A 19480-nucleotide genomic window follows, 5' to 3' on the forward strand; every position below is an offset into this window, starting at 1 on the left:
ATTTTAGTTGGGTCTGTTGTGATGTTGCCTGATTCATCTCTTATTCGGATTATTTGTGTCTTCCTTCTCCTTTTGTGAGTTTTGCTAGTGGTTTGTCGATTTTATTGACCTTTTCAAAGAACTAACTGCTAGTTTTGTTGATAGTTTCAATTGTTTTTTGATTGTCTATTTTATTTATCTCTGCTAATTTTTATAATTTCAGTTTTTTTAGAAACTGATGGGTTTTCTTGCTGTTCTCTGATTCTAATTTTGATCTGTTGTTGTGTATATAGAGTTGGAACCAACCCATAGCTGACCCTCTAGCGGCTTTTCAGAGGTAATTAAATGCACAGGAGATTGCCCATCTTTCTCCCAAGGAGCAGCTGGTAGCCTCAAACTATATGCTTTTAGGATTGCAGTGCAGCTTTTTGCCCCAAGCCCACCAGAGCATGCTAATTTTTTTTGTCTAGTATTGCATAAAACTTGCCATGATAAAATAGAAAAAACAGGCTTAAGAGGGGGAGAACATCCATGAATTGCTGATAATAGTAACTGTTAAAGGTAGTCTGTGGGAATCCAGCTTCAGATTTTCCTAAGGTATATAACTTTTCACTCAAGTGCAACTAGCCTGCCGAATCTAGGCAAGGATTTTGAGATTTCACCTCACATACTTTGATCATATAATCAGAAGAGGCCAATACCTGGAAAGAAGGGTATCTTGCATGTTAAGACAGGAGTCAGCAAAAGAAAGGAAGGCCCTCAATGGGACAGCACAATGAGTTTAAGCACAGCAGAGATTGAGGATGGCATACAGCATCAGGCAGGTGTTCATTCTGTTGTACATAAGGTTGCTTAGTCCAAGCTGACTCAGTGGCATTTAACAACATCCTCTCCTTTTTTACCTTATTACATGTAAGGATGTAAATACTGTTTAATTGAATGGAAGGACCCAAAGTTGTAAATTTTGTGTTAAAAAAAGCACACAGCAATAATTTATCTTTGCCATTTATCATTTTCATGCATTGGATTTCATATCTAAATGTATAAGGAGATGTTACTTTTTTTCCTGAGAAATTGATTTGACCATAGCATCTATATATGAACATTCAAGAGTCGAACATTTGGGCAAAATCTCATTAAACTAAAATGGGATAACCTAATTGTCTTTCTTACATGGTATTTTGAAGGAGAGTTTGCAGACACTTCCTAACTACCGTCCCTTCACTTGAAAGACTGTACTCTGGCTAGAATTAGGAAATGACAGCAAGTATTTTTCTCTTTAATCTGTCTCAGTAGCCAAGCTCTTGAGACATTTTTATTGTTTGTTGAGAACCTAGCGTGTATACAGTAGTGGGCATTTAGAGTGTCCAGGTATAAAAATGAAGGACGTTGTGTCCAGGAACTTTATAATTTGGGGAGAAAAGGACTTGCACACTTAGAAGACTTACATACATGAAAAAAGAAAAAAGTTGACAAAATTTAATCAAGTTCTTGGGTATTATAGTATCAAAAGTAATGAAATACTTGAGGTCATTGTCCCAGAATTCAGTGTCTAGTAATAAAAATTTTAAAAAGCAGAAGGTTGAGCTTAAAGAAGGTATAAAGTTAAGCCTAGCCTCAGGAGAATTAAATTATGAGTGGAAAATTGTGAGTAACATGTTAAGTGAAGCCTAGAATAATTTAACAACCATTAAGTTTAGACAGGTTGAAATTTTATGTGTCAAAAGATTTTCACTAGATTGAATATATAAAAATTATGTGTTGTTATGTAGCTTCAAATGACAATGACGCGTAGTTACCCCTCCAGTGGGTTTTCAGAGGCTATAAATCACATTTATAGAGAGGAGATTGCCCATCTTTCTCCCCTGGAGCAGCTGCAGATTCAAACAGTGAACCTTTGGGTCGGCAGCGCAAAACCTTACCACTAAGCCGCCAGAACTCCCTATTCACTTGTATTAGCTCATTTAATCTTCAGTTACTGTTCCCATTTTACAGGTATGGAAACTCAGCATAAGGAAGTTAATGAACTTGCCCATGGTTATAAAGTGAGATGCCTGGGATTTGAACACAGGCATCCAAGCCTTAACAACTATAGGATACTGTCAAGTGTGAACCACAAGTTGGGGCAGGTTTAGACTATCAGTATCAGAGAGACAACAATCTAAATGTTCAACATTTAAATAAACATTCAAATTAAATGGTTAAGTAAAAAAAAAAATTATGTAAGTTAAAAAAAAATAGCATTTGGTTTATTATTTTGTGAGAATGCTAATTTTTTTAATATTTATGTATGTGTTTCAGGAAAGAGAAAAAGTAATGAAATGATCTCAAATTTAGCCAAGAGGCAAAAGGCAGATCTCAGTAATGAACATCCCCCCTTTTATTACAACATCCACAGACACAGCATTAAAGGAATGAATATGCCAAAGTAAGCCAGCCAGTAAATGGCAAAGTGTATAGTTTCTATTTTAATGATGTTGTACCTATAACCACCTTACTTGGTTTTTTTCTCCTTTCCTCACCACAGGTTAAAAAAGTTTTTGTGCTATCTTTCTCAAGCAGGCTTTCGAGTAAGCCGAACTCATTTTGACCCAATGGGTGTTCGTACAGATGCACCTCTGATGCAGTTTAAATCTATCCTTTTAAAGTACAGCACCCCAACCTACACTGGAGGACAGCCTGAGGGCCAGGTCCAGTCAGCATCTGAAGATACAGTAGCTAACAAGTTGAAATGCCAGTGAAAAAGCAGAAACAAGCAAGCTGCAGAAGTTGGTAAATGTAGTTTATTCCCAGATGTCTACATAGATGGCCTGCTAGTTCTGTATGCCAACCAACAGTAGTTCTTTTTCTATCCTTTCAAGAGTGTAAAAATAAAAACAGTGGTGTTTTCATTCAGTTAATTAGCTGTTTCTAACTTAGCTGGTTTGGGAGCTGTTTTCCATGGTTTTTCTTATTTTAAAGAAAACTTTAAAAAATTTAACAAAAACATTTCATATATGAAGCCTAGTTTCTGACTGAGATCATCCTGCCGTTTTAATAACTGAAAATTTTCACATGCCGTGTGTGTGAAATTTCATGCTACAGAAGATAATCTTGTACTAGTCAAAGTTACATCTCTACTTATACAGATTGTTTTTCTATTTGTAATGTACAAAATAAAACCAGTCTTTTAAATCTTGAAATTACATTGGATCAGTAACAGTGTTCTTCCAAGTCACTTACATATCTCAGTTCAAGTGTTCCAACTTACAGTGTCATACGTCTTTCCAAAGAGATCTTTTACTACTGGCCCTTTTTTCCTTCTAATTACTAATTTTTGAGAAATACCTGAGATAGACATTTTTCTTACTAAAGTCTAGATTAAGATTTTTGTCAAAATAAATTGACTCTTCTTAACACTGAAATTCAGAAGAGATTTCCTAAGTTAAACACATTGGGTGATCTCCAGTGCCTCAGTTAATGCATGTACAACATTCATCGCTTGGTTGTACTACCTATTGGAGGTACAACTTAGTACCTGTCCATATGCATGTCTGTGTATATTTTTTTAAAAGCAATCTAGGTAACAGGACAAAAAAAATTAGGAGAAAAATTTATTTCTATTAATGTCTTTTTTGCCTCGTTTGAATATGTTTGGAATGAACAGATTTGGTATGAATTCCCCCCCCCCCCCGGAGTGTTTAATTACTACTTTACACTGAGGTATTTCTTAGAAGCAACTTTTTATAACCATTAAGCTTTGGGAAGAAAGTAGAGCTTTTAAGTAAAGGGTTTAGACATTTGTTAGAACCTCACTATTATGACATAAACACTTTTCATTTCCTTCATATGCATGTAAAAGGTGAACAGTGTTATCAATAAATAAGGCTGAAGAATTGATGCCTTTGAACTGTGGTGGCTGTGGAGTACTGAGTATAGCATGGACAGCCAAAAGAAAAATTGAATCTATCTTGGAAGAAATATGTTCCTTAGACACAAGGACGGGGATACTTTGTCTCACATACCTTGGGCATATTGATAGGAGGGATCATTACCTGGAAAACATCATTCTTGGAAAGGTAGAGGGTCACAGTAGGAGAGGAAGGCAGATGTGGTCATTGAGAGGATGGCTTGAGCACGAGAGAGAGAGTGGAGGGTCAGGCAAAGTTTAGATCTGTGGTAAATGGGGTCACTGAGTCAGAGTGTATCAAAGGCATCTAATTACAATGACGGAGAAAGAGTATACAGTATTAGTGAAAATGTTATTTCAAAAGATTTTTTTTCTTCCTCAAATTACTGCCATCATGTATTTTAATAAATGGGTGAAGTGAAAATTAGTCTCTGATGTCCATAAGAAAAACTCCATTCTCTACTATGATTTAGACATACTCTTTAATTGAATGTCCATTTCAAATTTCACAAATGTTTATTAGCATGGAAGTTGGTTTTCATACATTTTATTTTGTAACATTAATATCCACAATATAAAAGCACTGCTCACTTTGACTCGGATTCTCATTTTCATCAGTCCAGTCCTACCATTGTCAGCCTTTGGAGCTTGCTTTTAATCTTGTCTAGCTGGTTGTCCTAAGGTCTAAGCACCTCCCTGATGTTAGTGTTTACTTGAAAAGTCCTATTTCTTGGATGAAAGGTCAAGCTGGAGGTGAATTTTGTTCTGGGCTACAAGAATTACTTATAGTCAGTCTTGGAGTTCTACCAGTCTTTATCAAGCCAGTAATTCTGGCCAATCTTGGATGTTCATGTTTTGTTTCACAATGCCATTTCAGCAGGCTCAGTTTTTACTGTGATCTCTTTTAGAGTGGTGAGCAGTGGGAGCTGAGACCAATGCAGGTCTGGTCTGATGGTTGAGAAGTTGAGGTGCTAAGGTCCATATTAGTCCTTTGGGTTTACCAGTTTCCATAAATCTATGTTTTTTTCTTCTCTCTTTAGTCCAGACAGGGAGAGACCAATAGTAGTCCCTCAGGTTTTAAAACCTCAATTGCCACTCATCGAATGCAGAGAATTGTCTCTGTAGACTGTTAACGCCAGTTGACTGGTGTACACAGCATGACTTTGTTTTAATCAATGATGAAGTTTATGCCAAGAGGTAGATTTAAAAGGCATGTCAGTTGCTATTATTTAAAATGTATGTGTTTAAAAGAGGAAGGTGATAACCCTAAGGTTGCTATGAATTATTTTGGGATTCTGCAATACTGTATTGCATCATTCTAAAGAAATACTTTAAAATGCTACTTAATTCTACATTGGTCATCAGTTGCCACAGAAGAGTAATTTGGGACACTGTGCATGTTCGTCTTAGTGTAATAGTTACATCAGTTGTGTCCTCCATTAAAACCAGTTCTTACCCTACCATCAGGAAGCCAGTGTTAACTCTGATGACTACTTTATATTGTACCCATAATAGACATTTGGGAATTGGGAGAAGTAATCAAGAAATGGGTTTGTAGTGGCTATGAGGAAGTTGGATTATGACTCTTGACTTCCGTAAGACATGAATAAAGTTCTGGCTTTCATGAGTTAGAATCAATCTAAAACCAATGCAGTAATCCCAAAAGGTCAAGGATTTCAACTCACCACTGAGTGTTTGCTCTGGTCATAGGCTCCTCTGGCGAAGGCTAAAAAAGATACATACTCGTGCATACTTGTCATTTTGTGTAAAAGTCCTTTCTCAAGTGTTAAGTCCCAGAACTGGGTAAGCAATCATGACTTCAATATAGAGCAGAGCAACCTCATGCATTTTTAACCCCATGGATCACTTGGTAAATCACACCTAGACTACTGACTATGTGAGTCCTGCTGGCCCATTACAGTAACCATGTCCACATTTCTTGTCTAGTAAGAAAATGAAGGCTATCTCACTGAGAACTGGCCTGTACAGACACAAGTTTCAAGGGTGGTAGTACACTCTTGGCACCAACAGTAGGGAAATCAAAAGATGAACTGCACTGAGAAAATCTGTTAAGAACCTCTCCAGAGTACTGAGAAGCAACGATGTCAGACTTGAGACTAAGTTGTGCCTAATCCAGGCCATGGTCTTCACAGTTACTTGCTATGTGTCAGAGAGCTGTACGGTAACTAAGGATTAGAGAAGAACTGATACATTTTAATTGTGCTGGAGAAAAGTCTTGAACATAGAATGGACCACCAAGAAAACAAATAGGTCTGTCTTGGAGAGGGTGAAACCAAGTTTCTCTTCGGAGGCTAGGATTTGGAATCACCATCTCACATACTTTGTGCACATGGCCAAGAGGGACTAGTCCTTGGGGAAGGACGTCATGCTCAGAAAGTTGGAGGGACAGTGCAGGAGAGGAAGATTCCAGATGAGATGGATTGAAACAGTACTGGGACAATGGGGATAGTTGTGTCCAAGTCACTGAGACTGGCTTAGGACAGAGAAGGGTTCAGAGCTGCTGTACCCAAGTTGCTATTCGTCACAGTCGACTCAACAGCACGTAACAACTGGTCTGCAGGTAAGGAGCTGTGCTGCCAACCCAAAGGCATGTAGTTTAAATTCACCAGCTGCTCTGAAAAAAAGATGTTCCTTGTGTGCAATTCCCTGCCTTTGAAAACCTGCTGGAGGTTAAGCCATGTGTCAGTTCTGACTTAACAGTATTTAACAAGAAGTGCTCTGGTAGGAAACTGGCCTAGTGGGTAAAGAGATCAGTAACCAACCCAGAGATAAGTGGTTCAAATCCACCAGCTAGCTGTTCCTTGTGAGAAAACTGGACATTCTTCCATACGCTGTATAGCCCTCTAAAAGCAGCTGGAGGGTCAGCAATGAGTCAATTCTGATTCAGTAGAAATGAGAGTGTTTACTGGTGGCCCACTCATTCAGTAGGGAGCTGCACTGCCAACTCAAAGCCAAGTGGTTCAAATCCACCAGCTTCTCTGAGGGAGAAAAATGGTTAAGTCACTTCTTGTGTGATTTGTTGTTAGGTGTCACTGAGTCAATTACAACTCAGTAACTATGAACAAAAGATCTGAGCCATCCTTAGGATCTGATACACTGCCTCTAAATCCTGCATGGCAGCAGTGAGTCAGGTGCTCTGCTAATACCCCTGGGGGCATATGAAGTAAGAAATACCTTGGGCTCCTAACCAAGGTCAACACTTCGAAGCCATCAGTGACAGGCAAGTGGAAAACTCAATGGAGGGTCCTTAAGGGTGTACACTGCTCATCAGTGTTTCTCAATTTCCTCGGAGTCAACAAGCCTCTCATCATACATAGTAAAACCTCTCCGGCAGTTCTCCGAAGTTACGGGTTTTTTTTTTCCTTTCTCTACATTATATAATGGCATTTCTAGTTTCTCACCTTCAATGATGAGCTACTGCTGAGACATTTTCTTCCAGTCAAGTAAATGAGGACCAGTCAAGAGTTCACACTTTTAAAAAAAAAAAAAAGAGTTCACACTTACCCACTGTTCCTCAAAGATTTAGTAGTAATCCTTTGATGTGAAAAACAATGTATACCACACCTTTGTAAGCAAACTGTATAAAATAAAAATTAGGGGTTTTTTTTTAAAAAAAGAAAGCCAAGAAAATCTATGGGACTGTTCTACTCTATAGCTTGGATTCCCTAGGAGTCAGAATCAACTAGGCAGCATGCACAACAGCCAATCAGAGGCTGTCATTAAATGCTGTGCACAATTAAGGAAAAGTATTTTGGATTGAGAGATTGTTTTCAAAGAAATGTAGTAATGGGAATGTAATGTGGTGGGAATTTATCTCCAGTTACATTCTACTAAAATATTAAAGGGACCTCTGTTGGCTTAGTGGCAAAGAAGCTGCACTATAATCCCAAAGATGCACAGTTAGAATCTACCAGATGATCTTCAGAAGGAGGGGCTAGCTCATCCTGTACCAGTTGGATTCAATTAGACAGTATACAACTAGAAATGGGAAAAAATAATCAGAATTATAAAAGGATATCTATGGTGCCTAGATTTAAATTCCCAAAATAAGAATAAACTAAGGGAGAATTTTCTTGACAGGAAGTAAATGAACCGCCAGATTTTAAAAGGCCATAATTCTACACAGTCTCAGTGAACCTAGAGGATGTCCCAGAGGGCAGAACATCAAGAGGACTGCTCAGACACCTTGACATCCAATGGAATTCGTCCTGTAGAGTTGGTAATTGGGATGAGAGAGATTTCTTTCTTCTAGTATTGTTCTGGGAACAGAAATGTCTTGTGCCTATTCCTCCACTGTAGGAATCACACAGATTCTAGTTCACAAGTACACAAATAGACATTTTAGATCATAACCAAAGTCTCAAGTATAACTTAGATGATATATTGGACTTAATGCTTAAATAGGTTTAAGATTCAGAAACCGGAATGTGGCAAATATATTTTACACATGGGATGTGAATTCTAGGGGTCAGAATACAGACTATGGTAGGTTTAATAGTAGCCCCCCAAAAGATATGTATGTCTACCCAGGAATCTCAGAATATAACCTTATTCAAAAAAAGGATTCTTACAAATGTAATGAAGGCATTTAAGATGGTGGTATACTGCCTTAGGATGGGCCTCAAAATCATGAGTGTTCTTAAAAGAGATAGGAAAGGAGTAGAGAGATACAGATATTGGATGATTTGTACACAGCTAAAGAATGTCACCAAATGCCAGCTTTTTGTTAGATGTCATTAAGTTGACTAATAAGACTCATAGGGATTCAACAGGATCAGAAATCCTGCCCTATCCTGCACCATCCTCATCTCTGATATACTTAAACATCATTGGTAGTCACTGTGTCTATCTTGTTGAGAGGGTCTTCATGTCTCTTGCTGATATGTTTCACCATCCTTGCTCCTAAGGAAAAAAAACAAATCTGTCCTGGAGGAAGGGAAAATCAGCGTATTCTTAGGCAGGAAGAGTAGTGATACTTCATTTTGCATATTTTGGGCATGTTATGAAGAGGGTCCAGTCCCTGGAGAAAGACTGCATACTGGAAAAGGTAGAAAGAAGTCAGCAAAAGAGAGGAAGACCTTCAACTAGAAAATGATTACGGCGACCTTGAGCATGACAGAAATGAGGATGATGATGCAGGAAAGGGCAACAGTTCAGACCTGTTGTTCCTATGTTTGCTATAAGTTGTCATTGACTAACCACACCTAGCAGTAAGACCTAAACATCTTTTCATGCATATATCGTGGTCATCTGTCCTTTTGTCAGTGCTTACAAAACAAATGTCCTCTCCCATTTTATTACTGAGTTGTCTTTGTTTTCAAGTGGACATTCAATTCCTAGTTTGATGAGCATTTTCAATCACTAAGGGTGCTTCTTTAATTGAGATGTTTCTTTCCTTCCCCTGCCCCTCCCATTAATATTAAGACCACCATTTGTTTTCTTCTGTTAAACCACTCTTGCATCCCTGAAGTAAATCCCACTAGGTTATATAATCCTTTTCATATGCTATCTTCAGTTTGCTAGTATAGTATTGGAATCTCTCCCTGCCCCCATACTGAGTAGGAATATAGTCTGTATTGTTTGCTGTGGTATTCTTAAATGGATTTATCTTCGTGATAATGCTGTCCTCAGTGGCAGAAGTAGTCCCTTCTCTAATAAAAATGCAATGGGCGTCTAAAAAAAGTGCCTTTTTCTAGCTAGAATTTACTATTTTGTGTTCTCAAGCACAAAGGAGCAACAACTAATCCTCAAAGAATTCTTGATAAAATTAAAAATGGTAGCATATCCAAGAGTTGTCTTTCAGAGTATTCCACTCTGCTCGGTGAGCCTTTCTGCCCATAATACGAATAGCCACAGAAATTACATAGGGAGTACTTTATGAACTGATAAAACTATGATGGTGAACATTTCTCCCAAGCCCCACTCCTAGGGGAAGAAAACATCCAACAAAACCACACAAACACAGTACATTCAATGATCTATCAAATACCTGTAATTATAGTCTGAAAAGGATTACATTATCCAATGAATTCACAATGGTGCAGAGTTTTCATCCTCCCATATGGACAAATAAGCATACAAACATTCCCTAAGCACAAAGCTTATATTCACAAATAATTTTTTTGTTTAAGACAAAACTTCAATTAATAATCACAATGGGAATTTATTTAATGCAACCACTAGTCTAATACGCTCCCAATAAAATCTAAGCAGCTGTATCACAAAACCAGGATTATATTCAGTGGACATGCATTAATAATCTATACAACTTAACTTTACACCAAAAAAAAAGGAACTGAGTATAAAATTTCCTTTAATTTTTGGTGATTCTGAAATTTCATGGCACAGTTTTTAAAAAAAAAACACTTCTGTAAAAAGCAGATTTTAAACATCTTCAATAAAATGGTAAAAAAAAGGGATTAAGTCTTTAAAGTTTTTATACTAAGGTTAAGACTTAAAGCATCAAGCTGGCCCCAATTTGTCAAAATTGACAGATAAATATGTACAACGACTAGACAGGCTATAGTAAAAGAGTACTGAAGGACTATTCCCTTCTATCAAAACTCTTTTTGGGAGGCTAATTTCTCAATGCAAACTTGTCTCTGTAAATACTGTGATAATATAAACTTGGAAACATACACAGAATCAGGATAGCATTAAAAAGTAACATACAAGCAAATCTTACTTCTGACCTGTCAGCATAAACCATCTAGCTTCGTAACACTGTGTCCCCCCAAAACAAAACTAATCGCAGAATGACTTTCCTAGCTAGCATTATCTCCCTCCCGCCCGCCCCTATGCCCCCAGCTGGCATTCTACAGAATTCTTTCTCACTGCATACCCAAGTAGGGGCTCATGGTCTGGTAACATCAGGCCTTCATTCTAGTTCAACTCCCTGTTGGAATTTGCATTTCTACCTCAAGAATACTTAAATCTAAATGATCCTCAGGTAATTCTTTTGTATATATCACCTGGAAATCTTTTTAAATTTAGATCCTGATTCACTGTATTTGGGGAGGAAAGAAATTCTCGGCAGAATAAAGGGGCTGAAGTCCTAGTTAACCTCCTCCTTGAAAGTATAATTAGTAGAGCACCAAATTTATAAACTGATGTAGCAACCTAAATTGTTAAACACATTTTTCAATAGAAAACCAACTTTTTTTCACTGTTCATTCTATGTGCTACTTTCCTCTTGGAACTTACATGGCTACTATTAAGAAAAAAATTAAGGAAGATTTGAACATATCTTGTACTTTTCATCAGGCTAAAGTGCAAAATATCTCCTTATCTCTGGTATTTCAAGAAACAAAGACATCAAACACGTATAATTAAGAAACTGAAGTGACAATGAAACTTATAGCAAAAAAAGACCACTTTAAATACACATTCAAAGACTACAAATGACCGATTTAATTTTTCTTTCATAGCGAATCTATATATGAATCAAGTTCTCACTGAACTTGAGATTTTTATTCTCTTCCCCAGGATCAAAATTTCCAAGATTATTATAAGGAAAAAAGAGCACTGCATGACAATGGACACGAAATTAATATAGAACTTCTTTCAAAAACGAGATCTTATGGAAGAAAATACCATGAAAATAATAATCCTATGAGAATTGTCTTTTAAGTACGATAAATTTGAGTCTTGGTCTTCAAGAAGATATTATAGCTCATATAGAAAACTATAAATATACAAGACTCTGGGAAGAGGGGAAAGTCAGAATACATATTTTGACATTCTTTGGGTACAAAAAACATTGGGACAGAGAGAAGGATGTCTAACTGAATTTTCACTTCAAAATACATAACTATGGAAAACACCTAGGTCAAAAAAGTCCTCAAAATGGAACTATAGTTTTAGAGGAAAGAAGGGGAAAAAAATGTTTGTTTGTTTTTTCAAAAGGAAAAGAAAGTATTAATTGTAGTCCCTTCCAAAAGGGAAATCTTAAATTAAGGGGAAAGACTCTAATAGTATAAACTAGTCTGGCTCAGAAAAAAATTGAACAGCAAATCCAAGATTCTGTCCATAAAAGTAATGACGGTACATCTTTAATATTAAAGAACTAGGCTATAAAAAAGTTCATTCTCATAAATCATTTTTAGTAAAAGCTCATTTGTGCTCTTTTGTGGGTGCATAATAAAGTTCCATGGGTTTGTTCACTTTCCAGTATTTCTCACTGACCAATTCCAAAGAAAAAGAGCCATTTAATACCTAAAACAAAAAAGAAAAGAGTTATGTACAAAGTAGAATAATAGTAAGATGGAAAAATCAACAGAATCTTTTTTCCCTAGTTTAAGATAAACTGCCAGTTATTAACATCATCCCTATAATAACAAGGTATCATTAAGTATTCTATGGCAACTTCTCTTTCTTGAAGGTCTGCACTGTACAGTCTTGTTGGGCTCTACTCCACCATTTAGCATAGTCCCAAATAGCCAATGTGTTCCCTCTTTACACAGTCCATTATATTATATACTTACAGTGAACTGGCCATTGGCAGTGGCTATATAAATGGTATACTGCTTCTCACTGGCTGTATCAAGGTTCATCTGGTTTGATTCTCCTTTGCTCCGAAGTTCTTCTAAAGCTAGTCTCACAGCCAGATACTTAGATAAGTGGTCAACAGTGGCGTTACCTGAAGTCTTTATGTATCTACAAAATTAAATCATGAAAAAACTTAATCTCTGGAATGTATTTTTTATTTTTAAAATTTTTTTATTATTAATTTTAATAGTCGTTTACAGAGGTTTTGGATTTCCATTCATTCATTGCCACACTTTTCTCCGTGCCCACCCCTCCCCACCAGTTCGCTCCCCACTCCAAAAAAAAAAAATTCCTTCATTAGTATACAATTTTCCCCCATCCCTTACCCCCCACCCCTCACCCCGAGTACACGTCTCTGTGCAACCTTAATTCTGGATTCTTGTGCTAACCATAATACTCAATCCTGTATCACCTCTAATCTGTTCTTTCCCTCATCTTTTTCAATACAATACACATAATTTATCCAGTTTTTTCTGTCATACCCCAGCCCTGATGTCAGACCCATTATACAACAGTGGCACCATGCAGTATTTGTCCCTTTGTGACTGAGATATTTCACTCAGCATAATGTCATCCTATTTTGAGTAATATTGCATGAGTTCCTTGTTTTTCAATGCAGCATAGTATTCCATTGTGTGGATATACACAGCTTCTCTATCCATTCACGATGGGCCCTTAGGTTGCTTCCAACTCTTTGCTATTGTAAACAAAGCTGCAATAAACATGGGTGTGCATATATCCGCCTGGATGGCAGACATGGTCTCTCTGGGGTATATTCCCAGTAATGGGATTGCTGGGTCAAATGGTATCTCTATTGTCAGTTTTTTGAGAAAGTGCCACACTGCCTTCCACAATGGTTGCACCATCTTACATTCCCACCAACAGTGGGAATGTAAGTTTCTCCACATCCTCGCCAGCATTTGTTGCTTGCTGTTCTGTTAAATTTTGCTAGTCTTACTGGGGTGAGACGATATCTCATAGTTGTTTTGATTTGCATCTCTCTTAGAGAGCTAGAGACTTTGAACATTTCTTCATGTGCTTGTTGGCCATCTGAATGTCTTCTTCAGTGAAGTGTCTGTTCATATCCTGTGGACATTTCTCAATTGGCTTATTTACCTTTATCTTATTGTGGTGTTCAAGTATTTTATAAATTCCGGATATAAGTCCCTTATCTGACATGTCATTACCAAATACTTTTTCCCAGTCTGTGGCTTCCCTTTTTACTCTACTGGAGAAGTTTTGGGATGTGCATAGGGATTTGATTCTTAGAAGGTCCCATTCATTTATTTTATCTTCTCCCAGTTGTAGATTTTTCAGGATACTTGGAAGACTTTTTATGTTGTGGATTAGGACCACTAAAGTTCTTCCAAGCTTTTCTTGAATGAAGTTTATAGTCCTTGGTTTTAGTCCTAGGTCCATGATCCACCTTGAGTTGGTTTTTGTATATGGAGTGAGGTGTGGATCTTGTTTGAGTCTTCTGCATACAGCTTTCCAATTTTGCTAGCACCATTTTTTAAAAAGGCTGTCATTTCCCCACTTAACTGATTTCATCTCCTTGTCAAAAATCAGTTGACCATAGATAAATGGGCTGATTTCTGGATTCTCAATTCTATTCCATTGATCTATGTGTCTCTCGTTGTACCAGTATCATGCTGTCTTCACCACCACGGCAGTGTAGTAGGATTTGAAATCAGGGAGAGAGATGCCTCCTACATTTTTTCTATTTTTAAGGAGTGCTTTGCTTATTCGGGGCTTCTTTCCATTCCAAATGAAACGAGAGATTACCTTTTCCATCTCCTTGAAGAATGGGATTGGTATTTGTATTGGGAATCTCTGGAATGTATTTTTAAAAACCCAAACCTATCAAATCTATTCTAACTGATGGCAACCCTCCATAGTGTTTCTGAGCTATGTGCCTTTACAGGAGGAGACTGTGCATCTTTCCTCTATGGAGCAGCCAGTAAATTCAAATAGCCAACCTTGGCAAGAAGCTGCACTGTAAACCCAGAGGGATGTGGTTTGAACCCACCAGATGCTCTGCTGGAGAAGGAAAGGCAATCTCCTCCTGTACCAGTCAGATCTGATTTGATGGTACACACACACACAAAATATCAAATAGCCAACTTTTTGGTTGGCAGTCTAACACATACTACATAGCATCACCAGGACTCCTTAGACTATTATAAATCAAAACAGACATATTAATGTAAATAAAATCTTTCTAAAAGGAAAAATTTAAATGCTTCAATTACTAATACTCATAAAAAATTTATTATTAAAAAGTAAAAGAGATGAAAGAAAACATGCATTAATCTGATTGCTAGAAAAATCAAAGTTCTTTATATGTCACTATCCATAAAATAATAAGATTTTTAAAAACCCCAAAAAACAAGTATACAAAATACTGAGGCACAAAAAGCCTTATATCCTTCAACCCCAAATTCTAGAAATTTGCTGTATCTATAGTAGCAAGAGTAATAGAGTATTAACAAATTTCTTATGATGGTACAACCACTATGGAAGGCAGTCTGGCGCTTTCTCAGAAAGTTAGAAATACCATTTGGCCCAGCAATTCCACTAATGGTATACTTTAAAGAAACTAGAGCCATGACTCAAACAGATATATGCACATGCATGTTTATTGCTGCATTATTCACAAGAGCAAAGAGATAGAGGCAACTGAAATGTCCATCAGTAAACAAATACTGGTTTGTTTAAATAAATACACTATTTCTTTCTATTGGATAGAAAAACTGTGGTATATTCATGCAGTGGAATATTACATAGCATTGAGGAAAAAAAACAATCACCTGATTAAACATTACACACCATGGGAGAGCCTGGAGGACATTATGCTGAGTTAAATATCTCAGTCACAAAAGGACAAATACTGCATAACACCACTGATACAAAATAGGGCAGACATGGTGGGATTGGGGAGAGAATGGGAAAACAAGTGGACTGAAGATGAACACTGCATTGGAACAGATGAGGAGAATGATCCAAAAGGAATATAAGATTAGGCACTGTAAGTATGACAACAAGCTGAAACAAGAGGTTCGTTCCAAGTGGAATAAGGTGGGGGGAAGGAAGAAAATGTGCATACGCGAATAAAAAAATATATAGTAACACCTGAGACCCACTCCCAAAAAACCTACAAATTTCCTATGGTGTAAAACTTAGCCAAATTTGATTTTTTTATATAAATATAAGTATGTTAATACTGGGATTTTGTGGGAGTTTTACATACATGATTCAGTAACTCAACAAACATTTGGAGCTTATCTGCATTCAGCAGTAGTAATAAAACAGCCATCTCATGAATTCTAGGGAGCTCTAGTAGCTTAGAGGTAAGGAACTACACTGCTAACCCAAAGGTATGCAGTTCAAATTAATGATTTTGTGACATAAACCATGCGATTTACTGCCTCTGAAAACCAGCTAGAGAATCAGCTATTGGTCAGTTCCAACTGATGGTACAAAACAATCACAATAATTTCCTAGGGAGCTGTGATGGCCTGTTTTTGTTGTTGTGCTATAGAGATCCTATGTACAATAGCAGTAACCCTGCCCTGTCCTGAGTCAGTCTCACTATATCCAACACACCTACCCCCATTACCAGTTATTGTCTCAGTCCTCTCCTGTGCTGTCCCTCCACCTTTACAAACATGATGTCCTTCTCCAAGAACTGGTCCCTCCTGGCCATGTGTCCAAAGTATGTGAAATGGCTCTTCAAAAGCCTTGCCTCCAAGCAGCAGCTTGGTTTCACTCTCTCCAAGACAGATATATTTGATTTCTTGGAAGTCCATGATAATGTTCAAGACTCTCTGGCACCACAACTCAAAAGGCATCAATAATTCTTCTGTAATTCTTAGTCATTATCTAACTCTCTGATGCATAGCAAGTAACTGCAAAGACCATGGCCTGCATCAGGCTCACCTTAGTGTCTAGACTGACATCATTGCTCTTTACCACTTTGCAGAGGTTCTGGAGAACAGATTTCCCTAATGCAATTCATGTTTTGATTTACTGACTGCTAGTGTCAAGGGTGTTGTTGTGGAGCAAAGCAAGCTGAAACTATTAGCAACTTCAATCCCCTCTCCATCTATCATGGTGCTGCCAGTTGGCCCAGTCCACCAATTGGCCTGGTGGCCTACTGGGAAGGAGTTGCACTGCCAACCCAAAGGCAGTGAGTTTGAATTTTTCAACTGCTCTGCAGAGAATGATGGGCAATCCCTTTTATACAATTTACTGCCCTTGTAGCATTCATATCCAAATATGTCCCCTGTCCCATCCCAATGCCCACCAATCTCTGATGAAACTCTCAATTCTGTGCAAGGACAAATTACTCAATAAGCACATGCTTAGGGTAGCAACAAAACAGAGGAACCATCAACTAATCAATTCACCAGTCAAGAGCTGTGGTGCCCTATTCCATAAAGAATCACACTAGCCTAAAGGTCTTGAGGCTTTGCTGGCAGTTTAAATCCACCAATAGCTCCCTAGGAGAAAGGTAGGCAATATTCTCCCATGCAATTTACAACCATGGAAACTGGCTGTAGCATCTGCTATGAATTGGTTTTGATTCAATGGCACATACACATTATTGCCCTAAGAAATTTCAATGATTCTCTCCCTAGTCTACGTAGGAGGGTCATTTCTTTCAGCTGTTCAATAGATGAGAACCATATTAGCAGGAAGAAAATAGGATACCTAATGGGATGGCAAACCTTTTAAAAAACAAAGCATACAAAAAGTTCTTTTAATTCCAAATTGAACATTCTGAATTCAGATTACCAGAAACTAATCAAACTTGAACTTAGTGAGGAAAAGTTCCTGGATAGCATTCCTGGGACTTTCCCTACTCACCCAACCTCAGTACGCCAAGAGCACAGACCACTGAGACTCGGGATAGAATGAGTCCTGGGAAGCATTCCTTTCCCAGCTCCAAAGGTGCTTTGTCTGCTCAAAGGGGAAACAGCCCCACATCTACTTCACATGTGAAGGAAGCAGCAGGCAATGAAAAACAGTAGGTATGGAAAAAACAAAACAAGCTGTCTCCTAAAAGAGCAGACCAGGTCAAGGACCCAGTGAACACCCCATGACAGGAAGACAGAAGAAATATACTAAAGAGTTCCAAGAACAGGTACTGAAGAAATTACAAATGTTGGAAGAAAAGAATTGAAACTGTAACTAAAGAGCAGTAAGAAATGGAAAAAACCATATCAAGACCAGATACAGTACTAGAAACAACAGAAAAGAATGGAAATGCAATCCAGAATATCAAGACTAGTATGGCAGAAATTTTCAGAAACTAATCAAACTTACCTTGTCTGTGCACTGTCATCTTTCTCCATAAGTGTGGGGTGTGGCCTGAATACTAACTCAATTTCACTAGCACCATCTATGACTGGATCAATTGCCACTGTTGTATTATTGTTGTCAAGTTCAAGTCCAGAATCATCTGATGTTTTGGTCCGTTTGTTACTAGGTCCTGCTTCTTGATTGCTATGTGTGGATGCATTACTACAGTGTGAACTATCACCATTATCTTCAGCTCCACTACCATTTTCAATCTGTTGTTTCTTGCCTCGCTGAAGTCTAGTTACAGAAAGGGGGGAGAAATAGTATGGCATTTACATGTAGGTATTTTCAGAGCATGAGTTTTTGAAGCATGTTTAATACTTTAGAATTCAATATCTTGAAAACTCAATTTGTACTAGACATCCAAAAGTATAGAAACAAACATACCCACAGGTACACAACATTTTAATTATTTAAACAAATAACATTTTCTTAATAATTTTCTTCATTAAACAAAAGAAAGAATATACCAGTTTTCTTTCTCACTTCATAATTTTGTTACGAAATAAATCTTAAAACAGGCATGACTCTGGTATGAAAATTTAATTGGTCCACAATTATTCCAATAGTAAGACCTAAAACTAGGATGTGATACATTTGGCAAAATTCCTGTCATCATACTGCCTGACTTCCTACCAACAAATCCAAGAAAAAGGGAGACAAACAATGAAAAAGAAGTATGAAAGAAAGGCATGCACGTTTAAGTATCATGTCACTATTATGTTTGATGTCAGAGAAGGAAGATCGCACAACGTAACAAAATGTTCAAGGGCCCTTGCCTTTTGGTCTGGTTTTTGTTTTGAAAGTATAAAATCCTGCCTATGAAATCTCTAGATAGATCATTTCAAAACTAAGAGGATATGCAAGAATAATATGGTGAGTTTAAAAGATATTAATTCAAGAAGCTATGATTCACAAAGGTATGAAAAGACCTAAAAGGTGGAACCACAAATTAACTCAACAGAGATGTTAAAACTATACATAAATATATCCCAAAATCTACAACTAAAGCAAATAATGGTTTGAGTGTAAACGAAAGTGAGCTAAAGAGATTACTAAGAATTTTTCGTTAATAATTGTGTCACACCTGTCTCTAAAAAAGGGTGTGAGGTGACAGAAACATGTAAATAGAACTTCAGGCAGCATTTATAAAACGATGCTCAGATAAAGAAGCTCATAACTTAATGTCTCATTTATTAAACCATATCTGTAAAAAATAGTCTTTGCTTGAGTTGCATTTCAAGAATGACAGCAACAAGACTGAACTTCCTATGAGGAATGATAAGATATATGAACTATTAGCCCTTAGGACTTTTTGGCTTTTAATTTCAATGTGAACAGATACTATTAGAGGCTTCTGAGCAATGGAGAGGGATCTGATTTTCAATTTAAAATAATCATTCTCACTGCTGTAGGTAAAAGCCTGGGAAACAGAAGACCAGTTTAAAGGTGATACTTTCAAATGAAAGATGGTGGTGGTTTGGACCATGTTGTAGAAATTGAGGACGTAAGAAGTGGTTACAATTTGGATATATTATGAATAAAGCTAAAAAATATTCACAGGCTGAAATATATTTTAATTTCATATGAAGTTGTTGTTGTTATGTGCCATCGAGTCGTTTCCGACTCATAGCGACCCTATGCACAACAGCTCTAAACCCTGCTCTATCCTGCGCCAAC

At 37.3% G+C, this 19480-nt stretch overlaps 2 protein-coding genes across 3 annotated transcripts in view; one reads left to right on the forward strand and one right to left on the reverse strand.

Moving 5' to 3' along the window:
* LOC102862405 (TRMT1-like protein-like) overlaps positions 1 to 2874 on the forward strand; it is a 68922-nt gene extending 66048 nt beyond the window's left edge. Inside the window, 3 exon segments of the mRNA XM_006901314.1 lie at positions 2281 to 2407; positions 2507 to 2697; positions 2700 to 2874. Of these exon segments, the coding sequence (XP_006901376.1) occupies positions 2281 to 2407; positions 2507 to 2697; positions 2700 to 2755 (374 nt within the window). The 3' untranslated portion in view covers positions 2756 to 2874.
* An 8053-nt stretch (positions 2875 to 10927) lies between these two features.
* LOC102862813 (E3 ubiquitin-protein ligase RING2-like) overlaps positions 10928 to 19480 on the reverse strand; it is a 55315-nt gene continuing 46762 nt past the window's right edge. Inside the window, exons 5-7 of one of the 2 annotated variants that reach the window (XM_006901315.1) lie at positions 17765 to 18037; positions 12373 to 12544; positions 10928 to 12103 (exon numbers count right to left, since the gene is read on the reverse strand). In XM_006901315.1, the coding sequence (XP_006901377.1) occupies positions 12002 to 12103; positions 12373 to 12544; positions 17765 to 18037 (547 nt within the window). In that variant the 3' untranslated portion in view covers positions 10928 to 12001. The remainder of the gene's footprint in view (positions 12104 to 12372; positions 12545 to 17764; positions 18038 to 19480) is intronic. The other variant, XM_006901316.1, reaches the window with a different exon arrangement.

Source organism: Elephantulus edwardii, unplaced genomic scaffold, assembly GCF_000299155.1.
Source record: "Elephantulus edwardii isolate Elephantulus edwardi_28Jun2011 unplaced genomic scaffold, EleEdw1.0 scaffold00318, whole genome shotgun sequence".
NCBI classification, from domain to species: Eukaryota; Metazoa; Chordata; class Mammalia; order Macroscelidea; family Macroscelididae; genus Elephantulus; species Elephantulus edwardii.